At 42.7% G+C, this 18,379-nt stretch overlaps 1 protein-coding gene across 2 annotated transcripts in view; it reads right to left on the bottom strand.

Moving 5' to 3' along the window:
• The window catches only part of ADAMTS17 (ADAM metallopeptidase with thrombospondin type 1 motif 17), a 170,255-nt gene that overhangs the window by 39,252 nt on the left and 112,624 nt on the right, over window positions 1-18,379 (bottom strand). Inside the window, exons 15-19 of one of the 2 annotated variants that reach the window (XM_061371256.1) lie at window positions 17,848-17,968; window positions 15,245-15,319; window positions 10,031-10,111; window positions 4,371-4,528; window positions 367-526 (exon numbers count right to left, since the gene is read on the bottom strand). In XM_061371256.1, the coding sequence (XP_061227240.1) occupies window positions 367-526; window positions 4,371-4,528; window positions 10,031-10,111; window positions 15,245-15,319; window positions 17,848-17,968 (595 nt within the window). The remainder of the gene's footprint in view (window positions 1-366; window positions 527-4,370; window positions 4,529-10,030; window positions 10,112-15,244; window positions 15,320-17,847; window positions 17,969-18,379) is intronic. The other variant, XM_061371257.1, reaches the window with a different exon arrangement.

Genomic DNA, 18,379 nt, shown 5'->3' with positions numbered 1-18,379 from the left:
CAAGCCTGAACACCTGTGGAAACTCTGCTCCAAGAATGTGACTGAGACTTGAGATATGGGGCTGCACACGGTGCCTTGAGCTATCCATGGAGCACTAATCCAGGTGCAGCTCCAGCCTACGGTAACGAGCCGACAAAGCAGTGTCCCTGCCAAAATGCTGAGTGAAAATTAGCTGTGGGGATGTGGATGAGAGCTGGGAGAGCTGGTGAGAATGAGCTCTCTTTTGAGTTCATTATGGCAACATCCATATCCATGGCCAGTTTCCTTCATACTTTGGCAACACTGTCCTTCTGCAGGCACCTCTCTAATGGCTGGTGACTGTAAACCCTGTCCAGCAAGTCCCATGAAGCTTCCAAAGAGCCTTACCTCCTCCACACTGCACACTGCATCCTTCCCATCCGCTGTGCGTCCAGATGTACAAAGAATCCTGTTGCTTTTCTGGCTCGCTTCTGTTTTCAGCAGTATAGTTTACAGGAATGGTGTATTCGTAATGAATTCCATAATTCTGGTCATGAAATAACAGCACCTGGTTCGGCAGGAAAAGAAAGGCTGTTACAACACACTGTGTACTGGGAAAGCCAACACACTGCAGAGACAGTAATGCTGGGAATGCTGTCTCAGGACAATGTTCTAAAATATAAGTGCCTTGTGAAAGGCAACCAAATCTTTATCTAGAAACCTGAAATCACAGTGATATTGGTAAAACAGGACATCTGCAGGAGCAATGACTGCTTACAGTTTGTGAATATTTAAAACACTTCTGGGAATGTCTAAACCTGGAATTTTGCATAACTTTGTTTAAGCCTCAAATGTGATCAGCAGGCCACTGTCCGTAGTTTGAAGGTAGAAATGTTTATTAAGCCATCTGAAAGAGCAAGTTGATCCTTCTCAAAGCAAAACTAACTCATGAAAAAGAAGTCATGCCTGTTGAGCAACATGGCCTTCAAAGTGAGCGTGAGTGTTCCTGCTGACAAGCTGTAGAAGCAGGATTTTATTGTCTCAGAAACCTGAGGATGAGGAGGAAGAGCCATTCCATACAGCTGCTGGCAACATCTGTATTCTCATACCCTGCACATTGCTAGAGGAAGGTGAAACGTGCTTCCAGCATCAGGCCGATTATTTCCCGTGGAGTCACATGTGATGCCTCTAGTGTCACTACCCAAAAGTTCACTATTAACAGACATAAGAACTAACACAAATGCTTATTTTTTCACCACAGGCAGATGACAGTTCCGGTCCTGTTTTTATTTACATCTTGGGCTTCATTGGCTCTCACTTTCACTGGCTTGAGTCAGAAGTGACTAGAAGATACTCAGTGGTGTATGAGGTCCAGGGAATCTCAGTTACCACACTCTTAACAAACGCCATAGAAGTACTACTGTAATGCTGATGGCGTGGCTTTGGACTTATTACCCCCTAATCTCAGCAGCACCAGGCAGGTGAATTCTGCTGGCTCTTGTCACCTACTGAAATAGGAGCAGCATCTTATCAAGCAAGATATTTTAAGTAGAGCTATCATAGGTGAAACAAGCAGCTGCCCAATTAACAAAAGCAAATCTGCAAATGCTGTTTTCTCCCAGCAATTACTGTTTCCCATTCAGAGCTGCAGAAATCACTCCTGTTTAACCAATCATCTCACTAAAGCTGTCATTTAACCAAAAAAAATTAACTGAAAGGCATCCATCTTACAGCCACTGACATCCTGGAGGTCTGTGCTGTGAACACTGTGGGGCTACACAAACTTAGGTCCCATGAGTTGCTCTGCACAGTGCATAATTCTGGAGAGAAAAGCATCTTCCAGACGATGAGGGGAACAATGACATGATTTTGCTTCAGCCACAGAGGCAGCCTGACTACCAGAACTGAACACCAAGGGTGAAACTAGGCAGTCATCATCACAATTTCAAAGATGAATGGTTATTTTTTAAACACCATTTGAAACGCCAGGCTGTCAGAGGCAGAGAACTCAAGTCCTGCTCTGGCTTTCTGTAAGTGCATGACATACAAGCAGCTTGTTCTACAGAACTGATCTTTAGCCTTGACTAAAGCTTCTTTATGCCCTCTGAGTGTTTGGTTGTCCTCTGCTGCTGAGAGGAGGTCTAGCACAGGCCTAGTTACACACATTTCTCCAAGAAATACACTTACAGCAACACACTTGGAGAAATGCCTCAAGTATTAAAAGCCAGGTCCTAAAAAGAAATCCTTATTATCTCAATATGGGTGCAAGACCAGTGTCTAAAAGGCCCATCTGAAACCAATTTCATGCAATTTCGTAGCCATATATAATTGGGGTGTGTATGTATGTGTGTATAATTGGTTTCAAATGCAGGTCACAATGGACTGACTGAAGCTTCTGGCTCTTTGTCAGTCCAGTGTATTCCACCACTGTTTGAACAACAGTTTTCTATTTAGAAGTAACTGGTAACCATTCTGCAGTTCTTGTGTTGAAAGAATGAAACCCACCACCCTGTATCAAGGAAAAGATTAATATCTGATTCGAAGAAAAGACTTCACATGTGCTTTGTTTATGACTGGCAGTGATTTTAAGCCACATGCTTTTTTTAATTGTCTCGTAACTTTTACTTTCCTCCTTTTTAATCATTTTGGGAAGGGAGGTGGGGAGAAGAAGGAAAAATTCCTCCACTCTTATCTGTTGAAAATGCCAGTCTGTACCTGGAAAGGATACTCTAGGAGAGCCTGATAATCACTGCTTTCCTATGTTAGTTACTTACTCCTTAATGAGGAATAAATGAGTATTTCTTTAAAAACAAAGCTCTGCTGATGCTGAAGTTCACAAAATGCTGCTTCCAGATTTTACTGCAGTACACCTCAACCAGGTATCACCCTGAAAGGTTCCATGAGCTGGCAAAGGAACCTTGCACAGCATCTTCACAAATGGTACCTGTGCAACACCTCTTTCTTACATGAGGTTAGGAAGACCTTGGCAGTACAAGGTACTTTGTCAGAGTCCTGGTTTCAGGAGGGAAGACTTGTGTTAAGGCCAAAGTCAAGCAGAAGCTGATTTTGCTGCTGCTGAAGACCTCCTTTATACCCCTTTGTGTGGGCAGACCTTGAATTACATGGCTAAGTCAGGAAGGTGCTGGTGTGCACAAAACTGCACCTCTTAGTAGTTCAGTAGTAACCTCTTTGAATCCAGCTTTAAACTGGTCTGTACGTGAACCTGATAAACTCATTCATCTGTCTTGAGAAAGCAAAGACAAAACACCTCATGTACCTATGCAGCATACTTTGACACAGAGAATAGTGCTGACAAAGTGGAGTGTTATTATTTTTTATGTCTGTGTGAAAAGTTTGAATGACTTCTGAGCTTTTCAAATTGCTCCATGAAATGTTGCACAACAAACACCAGAAAGGCCAAAAATTCAGGTGAGGAAAGGGAAGGACTTCCGATTTATAGCAGTTCTTATGGATAGCCTTCAGCAAACAAACACAGCAAAATGTCACAGGCAAAAGAAAAAACACACAGAAAAATGTAGTTGGATTTAAAAATTGAGGATAAAAAATACAGGAAACAATGCATACATTAAAATACTGTAAGTAAAACTTGCTATAGGAACTATAAAGCTTTCTGCAAACTTTGAATAACCCATGTATGAGACAGGCATTATTACAACTGTCTTACAGATAGAACATTAAGGTTATCACCAACATTAAGGGACAAGCCCATCAGTCACCCCATCACCCACTAGTGTCAGGACTGGGACTACAACTCTTCTTCTCACCCCTGTGGACTTCTCACTCATGTTCTCATATAGCAGCCATATGACTACTTATAAAATGACATGCCTTGTTAACAGAAGAACTATGTTGAACATTAGGAAAAAGCTTTCAAGAACACCTTAAAATACATAAGATTGAAAAAACAATATAAAGGAAACAAGTAACTAAGTCACTACAGATGGTTAGTCACATGTATCATCCGTACATGCCAAATCTGCATTTCTTTCTGTTAGAGGAACAGTGTATTTAAATACAGAACACATTCTGGTATCAGCTGAGAAGATATTTCAGCAAATATCCTTTCATGTGTGAACAGGTATGTCCATGAACTAAAGAAGGTCCATGGAAACCTACATTCTCTGGAATGGCCTTATCACATTGTCTGCCAACACATTAAAGGAGCATCCAGGACATGACCTTACTGGGACACTGCATAGAAACAGCATCATTTACTTTCATGCAGGGAGCTGGGTTTCTCCAGCCCTTGCAATGCTGCAGAAGAATGCAGAGAGAGGCACTGGAACAAAAAACTAGTGAGGGAGCAAACAATCAAAATTGAACTTTTAGCTAGGATATAAACCCTTTATGTTGCATCACTTAAGAAACACAAACAAAGGATATAAAGTTACCATCAAGTGCAGTGGTATTTTAGTTGGTCCTTTGGCAGAGATTTTCTCCCACAGACCCCTTCGCACGTACCGGACAGTAGTGCCTGCGATCTGAAACTCACCAGGAAGCTCAATTTTCCAGTCGCTGTTAATGGATCTCTTACTGGAATCTTTTAAAGCTGGAATGAATCAAACACCAGGGAATGAAATGTAAGTGAATTTGTAATTACAATATAGACTACTGAGGTTCTGTCTCAGCCCACCTGAAGAATATTGAGAATAAATGATACTTGGAGTAACACGTCCTTTCCTCCAGCATAACCTATTGCATCAGGATCATTGATATCCTTCAAACACTGGAAAACGACTACAGCCATAAGGACATCACATTACTGTTGACTCGTCAGTGCATGCTGATTTAGGGATTTATGTTTCTGTGTCAGAACGGAAGCACAGTTATCCAGATGTTGGTGTGATGCACTGAGGGAAGTCCCAGGCCCCTTTGTGGAAATCCATGCACTGTGATCAAATTTGCCCTGACATCAGCCAGACAGAACAGCTCGAGTGTTCCTGGGCTTCCTCAGTTCAAGGCTAACTGTGTCTTTTAGCTAAGCCTTTAAACAAGATGTTTTTTTAACCTCCAGCATTTCATGCCTATTTTATTCTCTGCAGTAAAGAACACAACCTTGGCTTTCACTTAACTGAGTGCATTGCAAGAAGATAAGAGGAGCTAATTTAAAGCCTTTTCAAGTTAATACAAAAATCTCCCATTGTCATCCCTTTAGATCAAGTCCCCATAGCCCCCAAATACGTAAACTAATGCTATATGTAACTGCCTAACACACTTAACAGCCAAGGAAGTTGACTTCTTGTCAGGTGCATAACACAGCTGACTTAACAGTTGGGTCTAATTTACCATGGGAGTGTTTGTAAAAATATTGGGCTATTCTACATAAACTTGCCTTTTATTCTAGTTGGCCATGTCTAACACCTTTTATATAGCTATTACCATGAAGGTTTCCTCAAGAAATGAGAGGCCAGCTCACCTCTTCCTCAAATGAGGTTTGAGAGGAAGGAAATCCCTGTTAGCTTTCTCTTTAGGGTTTTTCCTGAAAAGCTGTTCTATTTGGCTCAACAGGACAAGTGCCAGAGGTTCTGCTGCAGGTAAGAGGAGATACCTGAAGTGATTCCAGCACAGAGCACCATCTCACAGTGGAAACCTATTTTTAGCATATTCCGTGTACAGTGCACAGACAAGTCCCCAGGCACCTGGAAACCTCTATGTTGTTGAAACAGTCCCTAGCATATTTTATGGCCCAGGTCAACTTGAATCCCGCCAAAAAACTCTTAGCATGGATCAGGATCCAGAACTATCAAGGATCTCTTCTCAATAAGCAGTATGCAGACAGCCCCCTTCACTGCAGGCTGACAGCTCATACACAAGATGCTCCATGACCACTGGCCTCAGTGCCCAGGAATATTGTAGGGCACATTCAATTTACCAAGTGAACATCATTTCTAGTATCTAACCTCGGGGGAAGTTTTGAGCAGGTGGAGCTCCATCCAATATCCTCTGCACCCCAAACTATTCTGTGACTCTATGATCTGTGTGTGCCTTTCTGAGGATCTGCATCCTGGGGTGTTACTGGAGAAAGGTGGAATATCTTTCTGTCATACTGCACACAACCTTCCTGACAGCTCTCATGGCTCCATTAGAGGATCCAAAATCAGGGTGAAGATTCTTTTGGCACATAGACAAGGGTATGATGATGTCCTGGTATCTGCATGCTACCACAATAAACCCTGTCTGCGCCTTACTTCTCTTCCTGCTTTGTTCCTCCATCTCCAAAGTACCCTCTGCAAACTCCAGACAAAATCCTGAAGTAGGATTCCTTTCCTCTGCCAGAGCCTGGTGGCTTCCAGGCAGATCAAAGCAGCCATCACACTGGCCTTGAGGAGCTGTGAACATGACTAATCAAAGCTGTGGATGTGATAAAACTATCTCCATGCAGTATGGACGAGTAAAGTTAGCATGGCACATGCTCGAAACAGTGTATAAGAGCTTGAATGACTGAATCTATGCTTTGGTTCCAGCTCATCATCAAAGGAAGACAGCTCACTGATGAAAAAGAAAATGTTTAATCTTTGTAGACCTCTTTTCTGGGTAAGGTTTGATTTTGCTGGAGGCACTGCTCCCTTAGTGACTGAGGAGACAGAATTTGGAAACAGCTCCTTGAGGATTGCAGGGACTGCACTGGAAACTCAGCAAAGTATTTGGGCCAAAGTATTTTTGCCACTGTTTGTCTTCATTGCACACAGGTGTTCCATCAGTAGGGATCAATGCTGCAGCTATAAAACCTTCATGTCTCTTAGAGCATTACTCTTTCTCCAGTGGCTTCTGTGACACACAGAGAATAAACAAAGCACACAACAAAGAACACTTGCCCAACCTCCCTGAGAGCTCAGTGGCCAGAACTTGTCTGGCTGTGGTGGAAAAGCCCAAACAGGAAAGCTGTTATGAGCCGTTTTTGCCAAGCAGCCTTCACTGATCTAAGCTGGTACCCACAGGATTCATTCTGCCTTGGACAGCCAGCTGCAGTTCTCCTGGGACCCTGCACCTCAAACAGGGTAAGGAAGCCCAGCTCTTTCTGTTCCCCCCACTGTGGGTACATTTAGATAGTAGTAAGAATCCATTGTTACAGCTCTAACATGTCTCTGGCTCAAAGTTGCACGGTAGAAGCAGCAAAAGGAACCCCAGCAACAACCCATAACTTTTTTTCTTGTTGGCAGGAAGACAGGAACTGACCAATCTCCTTCTAAACCTGGCACCTACTCAGATCTTTATTTCCACCTTGGGTCCCTCCAGCTTACTTCCCAGCCTGTGGACACAAACTGCAGAGGCATTTCCTGTTCAAGGTGGTTTTTAAGCATTAAAGCCAGCCAAGGCAGCCAGCGTGGGTTGCCTGTAGGTGGAGGGAAATTCTTCAGGCACTGCTCCCAGCACATGGAATAATGATTTCAAATTATGCTGGGCTCGTTTCCAAAGTGTGGTACCTGGTTCTGAGTGGAAACAGGACCTGACTGGACTCAACTTTGTCAGTGTAATTGAAATAGAAAATCCTTCTATATTCAGACCTAGATTTACAATGCATTATGAGGCCTATCAGAGTGATTGGAGTTTGTTTTCTTGGTCATATTTTTCATCCTATTGGAACACTTCTGTTGGCATTTTTCAGCTTAGGTTATCAAGACATTGGGTATCTTTTCTTTGTGTCCAGTATCCCTTGAAAGCAAAAAACTCTGAAAAGCTTAAAGATGTTCTCCTGGCTCCTGAACATGACCCAAAATGCTCAAAGCTTTAAAATAGCCACATTTTTATCTATCTTTATGTGATGAACACAGGGCTAAGTACTGTTATCAAATACATGCAGTCTTAATCGTCAGTGGGGAAATACCTGCTTTAGTAAAGGTTGTGTGGTCACAACGAAAGGCAGTTGCTACCTTCATGTATCACTCGCAGTGTGGTAGCTACCTGCCAAGCCCAAGCCCTGGACAAATACCCTGTGCAAATCCCACCAAGAGAAACAAAAAGGCTGCTTCCAGAAGGCAGAGTATTTGCAAAACCCAAGGAAACACTGGTTCTCATTGTTCCACCAGTGCTTTGCTATGTCAAACATCTTATGTGTAGGCGTATTCCTCTCCCAGCAAGTTGGCTGCAGCAATAGCGGAAGTACTAGCAGTAGCGATACGTGCTTCCTACCAAGAAGTGGCACAAATGCCAATGCTTTTGACCTAAGGGCAGCTGAATGACATGATTTACCCTCTTTTTTCCCCTTTGATGATTTGCTCTCTGTTTTCTCCCTGAATCTGGAATGAAAGACAGAGAACAAAAACATCTTTCCCAGTGATCTTGCCAACTGTGGTAGCATCAAGACAGAAAACAAATAGCACTAGACCTGAAATCCTAGGGCACAATCGCTATGTAAATATCCTCAGTGGTGTCCTACACCCCAGGACTGGATATTAACATCTCTTTTGGCTGCACACATGGAGGATTATAAGCAACAGACATAGAAATCAGAAATCAAGGGTCTTAGACTCTGCTACTTATTCCCTGCATATCCATGAGCAAGTTGCAACACCTCCATTTCTTCTTCTGCAAAGCAGAGAGCAACTAGCTTCTTAATCCTCCCGGTTCTTACCACAGGCTTGATATATCTCTGGAGGCAATTCCATTTTTCAGAGTGCTTTTCTAGCCTAAAACCTCGAGTTTTTGAATAAATAAAGTCTTTGTTCTGAGAAGCTCACTCTGACAGAACCAGAACATGCACAAGTGAAAGCGCCATCTAATAATTCCTAGGCTAAAGGACAGCTGGAATATGCATCTGCTTCAACCACTGCAATGAGAATATTGGCACATGGAAGGGCTGAAACACTGTTTCATATGGAAGGACAAAAATAAGGTGTTAATACACTCATCAACAGCAAGAACAGCTGAGGTTTGACAATGCAGGGACCTATAAGCTGCAAAAGTTCACTGAGCAAAGGAGGAAGTTTGGGATTTTCTCTTATCAATTTGTTTTTCCACATAGCATAAAGAACTTAAGAGAGACAGAATTCCCCCAGTTATGTGTGGCCATGCAGCTCTGAGTGTGCAAAGGGTGTTTCAATGTGCTGGGTGTTCTTTTGGGCCTTGGACAATATTCCTTCAACTCCCTCCTCTGCCACAGGCATCCTGCATGAATGCAAGGCAATGGGGCATCAGCATTCCTGTGACTTGATCTCCCTAGAAGCAGATGGGAGCTAAAGCCCTTCATGTACTCCACAGTAATGGCACAAAAAGAAACACCCCTAACACTGGAGAGAAGAGGCAGATCACCAGACTGACAGATGTGTCTTGTAACTGGCTGGTTGCATTTTACAAATGTCCTTTGAACCTTTAATCTAAGTGATGAGTTACTGGACGACAAATTTGCAGACAGACCCTGCCCTACAACAGCCTCACATACAAATATGACCCATCACTCATGTCTAAAACTTTGTTTCCAACAGGGAAAAGAGGAAGCCTGTTCCCCTCAAACAGAATGCAGAAGTAGATATGAGAAGAGGATTAAACAAGTTGTTTGGCCTGAGAAAATTGAAACAAGTGGACTGGGGGCCGCAGCTACCCCATCTCAGAGTGCAGGATCGGGTCTTGGGTACAGCATCAAGTGAAAACCTTCCACTGCAGGAAATGGCACAGGTGACCTCATGGTTAGGTTATTGAAGGCTATCAGCTGCCCTGTCCTGCCTTTGCTTCAGTCTGAGTTGGGCACCTTCCTATCTGTATCTCTGTCATTCCTTTCTCTAAATGCACTGTTCTCTCTCCCACTCCCTCCCAAAGTTGTGTGCTCCTGGCAGTTATGTTCAACCCAGTGCCAAGTTCTGTTCGGGAACACTTCTGTCTACATAGAAGTATTCTCTGGTCCTTCCAAGTTGCACAGGGCCTGTAAATGTCACACACTATCACATCATGAAACCAAGCCGCGAAAGTAGAGAGAGATTGCAACAAGAATGAAATCAACAGCCACTTCCTGGCAACAACAAATCTATCATCTTACAGGTCACTTAGCAAAGGGTCATTTTGACAGAAAAGAGAGCTGAGATTTGAAGGAAAACATTTGGGTTTTTTATCTTTTTACCCAGAAAGCTGTGAGCAGGTTTATCCTCAACCACTCTGATCCGCCGGGCACCTGCAGGGATCACAGCTGCTTCGATGTAACCTATGGCAACAAAAGAGCAGATGGATGAGAACACGCCACAGGCAGCCAGAGGCATCAATCACTCAGTATCTCACCGTGAAAAAACAACTCCAGCCCAAGTTGGGGAATGAGTGGGAAACACTTCAAATGAGATCCCTGCGTTGGCAGCCAAGTTTCACTGCTGCGACATGCATGGTTATGACTAACATTTCAGTCTGAGAAGAGAGAGAGAAATGCACGTGTGCTGCTTAATTGTGACTTGAGGCTTGGGCTTAATTAGATTTGCTCCCTTTGAATCACCCTGGCTCTCCTGCAGTACTGACAGGGGTGCATGAGGACTGTTCCTGAGCTGATGCAAAGTGTCACGGTCAGGAGCAACACTGCACACCACAGAACAGACATCTGGGATCTGAAATGAAGTTTCCAACAGATACTCTTGCTTTCCCAGAAAAACCCTGCTTGGGGTTATGATTGATATCTGAAAGGACTCATTTCCACAAAACATTTTGATGATGCTAAAACTAAACAGCAGGAATTAGTGGAACAAATGGGGGGAAAAGGACTTTTCACACTCCAGCTTTCTGTACAGAAATTCTGGAGGATATAATGGTAATGGTCTCCATGCATCAGGATGCTGAAGCAGAATTCCACAGCTCAGATTTGATGTAACAACAGAGCTGAAAGTTCCTTAAGAACTGACCACCAGTCCCGCTAAACACTGCCAGCAGATGCACATGGCACATGAGACCATCCCAGCATCTGACCTGTAGGAAAAGTTTTAACAGCATCCCATCATATTTTTATAGAATTCTCTTCGGTTTTATCTTTCTGAAACCCTCTTGGCCTTTTCATGCTTCCCTCAACCACCAGCAATGTAATGCTATTATACCACTTTTAACTAACAGAATAACAGTAAGAATAATTAGGAGCTATAAGGAAACACAGACTATTTCCCCCCTTCATGGAGCCATGTGGAGTTACAGACTTGTTCCATGGGGTGGAAGTGGTGCCTTTAAACTAGGAAGCTGAGAAACATTAGAGCCCATTTCAAAGGTCTGGGAGCCACACAGAGTTTTTCCACTGGCTTCACTGGGCTCTGAATCAGGCCCCTGTGAATGACACTAATCTCATCACAACCATTACTTGATTCCTTCTAATTGGCCACCCAGTTTACTTTGCAGTATATAACTTGGCACCTCTTTTAGGTTATTGCTCTCCTCTTTCTTTAGATTTTAAGTAGCTTATCCTCTATGTTCTCTCATCCCTCTTTTTGCTTTAAAGGCTCTGTGAAACTGTTCTGTGTCAGCCCTGCCTTCATGGAAATGGTGGGCAATCTAGAGCAATGGGTTGTAGAAATGCTGGCATGAAGAACAGTGACCCCTCTTGCACTCAGCCATGTTTTTCCCCAGTCATTGTATCTGAATGACACATTCCTCCTTACTTCTCCTTTACTCAGGATATTTCAGAAACAGTCAGTCATCCCTTGCAGGAGAAACAGAAAGAGGGACAGCAGAGCTGCAAACCATGCCTGTGTACAGAAGCCAGAGCAGCAGCTCTCCCCTTTGCTCTTACAGAGTGGGGAAAATCATTACTTTTTAAAGTAAATTTTCCTAAAGCCAATACTTGAACTTGTTATGAAATCAAAGCAGGAGTTGGATTTTATTCTAGACATTACCAGGAGTTGTTTTTTCATCAGCTGAGATACCAAATTACAATCAAATCAGTGTTTCAGAAGTCAAACATCCTCACAGCACCCCATGCATCTCTAAACCCAATTGGTAGTTATCACCAGACAGGAGCACCCAGGAAAGATGTGATTAATGACAGTCCATAACGGAGAAACAGGCCCTGTGACACACCTGACCACCCTGTTAGGAAGCCAGTTTAAAACATGCCCAAGTTTCAGGTAATGTAATGTACCTACTGGGGAAATATTTGCTTATTTAGTTTTTAAATCACACACCAGATACAAATGGCCAGAGTTGAATCATGCAGGGGTTGGACACAAAGTTATACTGAATTCAGTGGAAAGCCAGTCACTAACTTCAGTGAACTTTGGATCCGTCCCCTGCCCTAGCAGCAGCCAGGAGTGTGTCACACAGCTTTAGAGGTGAGCAAACTGTGGAGCTGTGCTCGAGGTTCAGCTAGTGCCATAAATACACTTTCATTTCATCACTGTGCCATGAGAGAAACACCACGTGGAAAAGTTGACTTTTATGTCACTATTTACAATAGTAAATAGCGTAGTGTAAGCTATTAATAGAGTATTAGTTCTGGAGAGTGTTTAGTTTGGATTTACACCAGATTTTTCTCCTCATGTAATTTCTAATCCTGATTAATGGCTTGGGGGGGGGGGGGGGCTGGATTCACAGCTCCTGAATAAGGAGAAACATACTGTGCTAACTCACTGAGATCCTGTGGCACAAACCCGACTGCTGACCTTCACTCTTCTGTTAGCCAGCTGCGAACCACTTTGCAGTTGTGTGGATCTGACCTGTCCTGTCAGAGATGCAGAATTCTTGGGCATGTCCCACTGGGAGCATCTTGACACTCTCATTTGTTATTTCCAGCAATATTTTGTGAGTTAGTGGTCAAAACCCATTGCAAACAGACTACGTATCATCCATGCAAATTTGCCACAGGTACAAACTCAGATGGCCACCACTGCTCCAGTCTGGTCCTTAGAGCTAATGTGAGGCTTCGAGTCACAGAATATTCCTGATCTTTGAGATAACTGCACCAGAAAACACCTCCATTGTTCTCCAGGCACATTTTATTCAGCAAACTATAACTGCAGATTGCCAGAAAGATTATCAAGTGTCAGCCAGTGAGACCAAAAAACAAGTCTCAGAGTTGGCCCTGAGTCAAGGACTCTCAAAGATCTGCTGGGTCTTAGGATAATTGTCTGCAATGCAGGGGGTTGCAAGGTTGGGCTTAAAGTTCTGCTTTAAATGAGGAACTGGCTAAAGACTGATGAGATTTGGCAACTATCAGGCAGTATTTCTAGTAATTTCACCCATAAATCAGGCTGTTAAGATGAAGCTTTGAAAGTACAACAGGAGAACTTCATTATTTGATAATTTATAGTGTTGTATGTAGTATACTCTACCTTGGGAACAGTTACTTTGGCACGCACCAATCTTTCTGGATAATCTGCATTACATCAGTGTCTCAGGAATGTAGGACTGTGATTGAAGCAAATCCTAGATACAAATTATATGGTGTAACTCGTATTAGGAGAGACACCAGAACAAAGAGGTGGCTTTGTCATCAAGGAGATTAATATGTGAACAGTGGCTACTGTATCTTCATTTAAGTGCTGGAGAGATTTGCAGGAGAAAAGTAGCTCACACAGGAAAATCCATTGTTAGCCATTGTTGTTATTCCCAGACAGAACAGAAAGTTTAGTGTGAACTTCAGAATGTCATTGATCTACAAAACCCTTCTCCTGGTTCACACTGCAGTGAAAGATGGACTCTGAGGTAAAGGAAAAATTATCCCATGGCTGAAAGTACTGATCTCTGGGCATTGTACCTTCATATCTTATCTCTGTACATACAGGAAAATTAGGTGTGAGAAAACTTATCCCATTATCAAACTTCCCAAAAGTGCTTTGAACAAAGATCTCAGGGTAGAAGCCAAGGAAAATAGGCTGCCCTGCTTACCTGCTGGTCATGGCCAGAACAGCTTCCATACTACGTTAGGGATAAGTGCCAGCTGGGCATCTCAGTTTCCATGACCCTTTGCACCTCGCACCTTTGGCTTAGTGCTAGTTGTTGCAGTGAAGTGGAAATATGTCCAGGGGTAACTAAATGTCCATTTTCTGAATAGTGGTGATGATTCTCACTTGTGACTAGCTTGAGGGTAATTCCTCCACTGGCACCTGCCCACTTCCAGCCATGGGATAGCTCATTTGGAAGAAAATCATTTCACTGGAGAGCCATGGATAGATTTCAAAGCCTCCTACTATTGCTGTGAAGTTGGTTGCTGGGATGTCTAACTTGCATATTGTGCTTAAACCTTTATAAGAGATCCCAGAGTTAGGCCTAGGGCTCTATTTTTTCATTATTTAGATATACACCCTACTGACCAAAAAAAAAAAAAGGTTTCCTGTGTTGGCTAAGGATGCTCCTAACCAGAACTGCAGCTCTAGTGTTCAAATATTCTTTCTTTTTCTTAAAATACATGCTGGACAAGTGGTGCACACAATAAAACACCTGCTTTTTCACCATCTTAAAAAGAAAAATTGCTAGAAAGATACACTCTGCCCCAAATTATAGTTACAACAACTGGGATATCTCACCTTATTATGTTCTGCCATTAAAAAACCCTTTTGGATCACAAGTAAAGGGCAGCCATGAAAATTTTGATATGGCTGAGAAAAATCAAGAGAGACAGATACAGACTTCATTCTCAGTGCAGGTCTCTGAGCATTACAGGCACAGCTTTGGGGTCTGGGCAGAAGGCGTCAGTGATAAATCAGCTACCCAAGAGACACAAGCCAAAGAGCTGTCTTTGTGTCTAGGTCTCCTGCACAGCGGCAGGGAGACAGACGGACTTCAGAGCAAGTCTGTGCTTGGTTTTGAGAAACAGCTTTGTAGAAATAGGTACAGGGCACACAGCCAGTCAAAAGTAGACCTCAGTCTAAACACTGCATCCAGTTGGACTACTGAAACCATCTGCAAACAAGTGTATGTGACGTTTAACATCACAAATAAAGGCTTTTGCCCTCTTCCTCAAAAGAGAAATGGAACCCATTTCTGGTCAGATCACTGTGGATCACAGGTGGCAAGATGTGAACTGCTGGATCTCTCCATGAGACACTTTGAATGTTCCACCATCATGCCCCACCAGGGTGGCAGAATCTCATCCCTGACATTAAGGTTGTTAAAAAAAAAAAAGAAATAAATCTGGTTCTTTTTACCTGGTTAATGAAAATTTGGCTTTCTTTCATGCAGACAGGTTTTCTGAAAGGAAAGTGTCTGTACTTGATATCTTTGACAAACCAAGCTAAATAGCATAAGGGCTTGAAGTTTATCCATGGCTTTTGATACCAATCTCCCCATCTAAACCAACCAAAAGAAGACAAAGAACCAACACCAAAGGATGTTACCAACACCCACTGACACTGCAAACAGCATTCAAGTATCTTACACGAGAAACACTTGGGAACAGCCTTTGCCTTTGCCATCACACATGTGGAAACCTTCTTACAATGACTATTGGTTACTAAGAAACAGAAAGGAGTTGGCATGGATTAAGTTCAGTTAATAGGGCTCGGTAACATCATTTGCAATCACAGAGGACATGTAGCAGGGACCAATCCTGCAGTTCACAGAATCCCATGTGCAGAGCAGCTGAGGATCTGGCCCAAAGGTTGCAGCTGCAATCCCCAAAACAAACACCACTCCAAAACAATCAACGTCTGGATGTTTGAAGTCTATTCTCTTCTGAAACAATAAATCAACATGCTTGACTCAGTGTGCTGGCCTGGACTTGGATCCCAGCAAGTTTGTGGGGATCTGCCACTGACCTGTGCAAACATTCACACATCCAAACGTTGAATCTGTTACTGGAGTCATCTTGTGTACTCTCCTTTGCTCCAACTTCTGTCAGATGGTTGCACATATTTGCTTACATGTCAATTTAAAGAAAAAAAGGCCAATTTCTCTCTTGAGTAACCTCATGTTTGTTTGTGATACTTCAGACCCAAGCCTGGAGCTTTGCCTGCTGCATGAGATTCAGTAAGTTAACCCGAGGACCTGATCCTGAAGAACAGCAGTGCATTAACAGAAATTGATGGGAGTAACTCACAATGACCAAAACATTTGCAGAATCAGGGATGGGAATCATAAGTGAAGCCAACCAAAGTCTGCTTTCAGTGTCTAACATCAAAGAAATCCAAAAGCAGAAATACATGAACAGTGAATAATTAAAAGACTCTCAATATTCTTTCAATTTTAGATGGTGATTAAAAGAGCATAATTTAAAAGAATAAAAAGCAAAGATAACTTCAACCTGGAAGAAGAATGTTTGGCATTTTGTGGATGTTACTTTTTAAAAACTATTACCACCCACAATTTAATTCACTTTAAAATTAATAAATCCAAACATCTAATGCATGTTTATGTAATTATAACTGTAGACACAAGTATTTTATAGATTATGTGAGATGGGTAAAGGGGGAAACACTGTACTGACAAAGCAACATTTGTACAGGTTTTTTGTGCTTCTGAGATGATCAGCAAAGATAAGGACTAACAAATACTTGCCCACTGACCATGATTCAGCCAGCCATCTCTTCTTAGCTTGCAGTGCACTGGAGGTGAAAGCCTCCTGTAGTGTCTTGGCAGCCAGACAAGCAGTTAAGGCTGAAAGTGTTCTGTTCCTACAACCTTGTGAAGTTACCACCCTCCAGCAGTCTGCCTAGTTGGAAACGGGTGCAACCTCATGGCAGTGACCCAGAAATCTCTCACTTATCTGCACAAGATATTTTATAGCCTCATTGGAAAAGATAAGAGAGAGATACTCTTCAAGGAGAAATGAAGAAGTTCATGAACAGCTATGAAATTAACTGCAGAAATGGCGGGGTTTTCAATGGAAATGAGAAACTTTTCCACCATTTGCATCAAAGGCAAATGCCTCCCCATAAGCAGGTGGAAAATCAGTGGGACAAAAGAGTCAAAGACAGTAATGCAGGAAACCATTCACCAGGTAGGCCTAGCTCTGCAACATCACGAATGTGCTTCAGAAAGATGTGGTGCAAGTGGGAAATCTTTCCTGCATCTCAGAGGAGGTGACAGATAACGCTGGCTCCAAAGATGAGGAGGCGCAGGGTACAGAGGAAGAGGTCAATGAGCAAAATCAGAGGCTAAGACTTCAATGCTGAGACCTTGATTAAAGGAAGCTGCTAAGTACTCATGCGGCTTTAGTAACTAAACAGAACTGAATCGTGTGCTTAAAGGGAATCTTTAAGTGCTTTGCTGAACTCAGCCCTAGAGCAGCACACGTTGAATCTATTTCTCCAGACAGAAATGGCAATTCTGTATTCACTGAAGGGGAAATAATTTTTTCTGGACAATTCCTTCCTCTTGGAGCAGCTTGCAAGTCCTGAATCTGGCTTTCCCTCCCTTTGCCTGATTAGGATGTGTGATAACAGGTTTCTCAGAAGGGCAATACAACAACTCTGGAACAAAGACTAATTGAGACACCAAGCTGTATATACATTAATGTTTAACAAGAGAGGGGAAAGTCTTAACTCTGGCCGGAAGCTCTTGTATCCTCTGTGGCTATTATTGCTGGCAGGGAATCAGTGAAAATATTCAGAGGGGAGAGCTCTATCATTTAGCTGAGATATCCTGATTATAACATGAATCGTCTACAACACGCAGCATGCATCATTCTGAGTTCTCAAAGAGCTCAACAATGGTGCTGAAATCAGACTTCCCTCCCACTGAAAAAGACACTGCAATTTTGTCTCATTTAAAATCAACAGCACTGGTGGCATTCAAAATGAGAAACACCTTCATTCTGAATTTCAAACAGAGGCAATGGCTGGTATCTGGGCAACTGGGTAAGAAGCAGAGGGAGTATCACATTGGAATTGAGTTGGGGGTTGGTTTGTGTTTGTTATGTGTTTACTAGGGCAAATAAGTCCAATGCTATCCAAGAAGAAGAGCTATTACTACCGCTCTTTAACTCTCCTCAAGCAGTTAAGAAAGCCTCCACTCCACTAAATGCTGCTGAGGGTTACTCACCCATCCCCTTGGTGTGATTGAAGTCGCCTTTCACCACTTTACAGGTTTTGCCATCACCACTGCAGATTCCACAGCGATCCTCTTTGGCAGCTGAGCCAATGATTCCATCGCAGCCAATTTTCTAATGACAACAACCAGAGGTCCCCATTATTTTGTTTGCAAGGTTAAAGTATTTCTATACATTGAGATCAAGACTAAGACAGACATCCGACCAAAAACCTTAACGGGAAGAGAACACTGGGAATTAGGGGAGCACTCGCTTGGAATGGTGTTGAGTTGGTTATTCAACAACCCCCTTCCTTGACAATGAAAGCATGAACTTTGCTACAGAAGATTTAACTGAAGAGCTTCACAAACACTAGTTATTCCAGATACCATCATAGATTTCATACTAACCCACTCTAACTTCCTTCAAGCAAGGAAGACATCCTACAGAAATAGACCTGTACAGTGATACTTGGAGAAAAATATGTTATTAATATTAACCCAACTAACCAGAATCCTGGTGATAGCCCTTCACCATAAAAAAATC

The sequence above is a fragment of the Neopsephotus bourkii genome, unplaced genomic scaffold (genome assembly GCF_033783945.1).
Source record: "Neopsephotus bourkii isolate Nb327-2 ecotype Australia unplaced genomic scaffold, CSIRO-AGI_Nbou_v1 NB_1572, whole genome shotgun sequence".
Taxonomy (NCBI): Eukaryota; Metazoa; Chordata; class Aves; order Psittaciformes; family Psittacidae; genus Neopsephotus; species Neopsephotus bourkii.
Note: the sequence above shows the minus strand (reverse complement) of the source record. Positions and strands in the feature narration are given on the sequence as shown.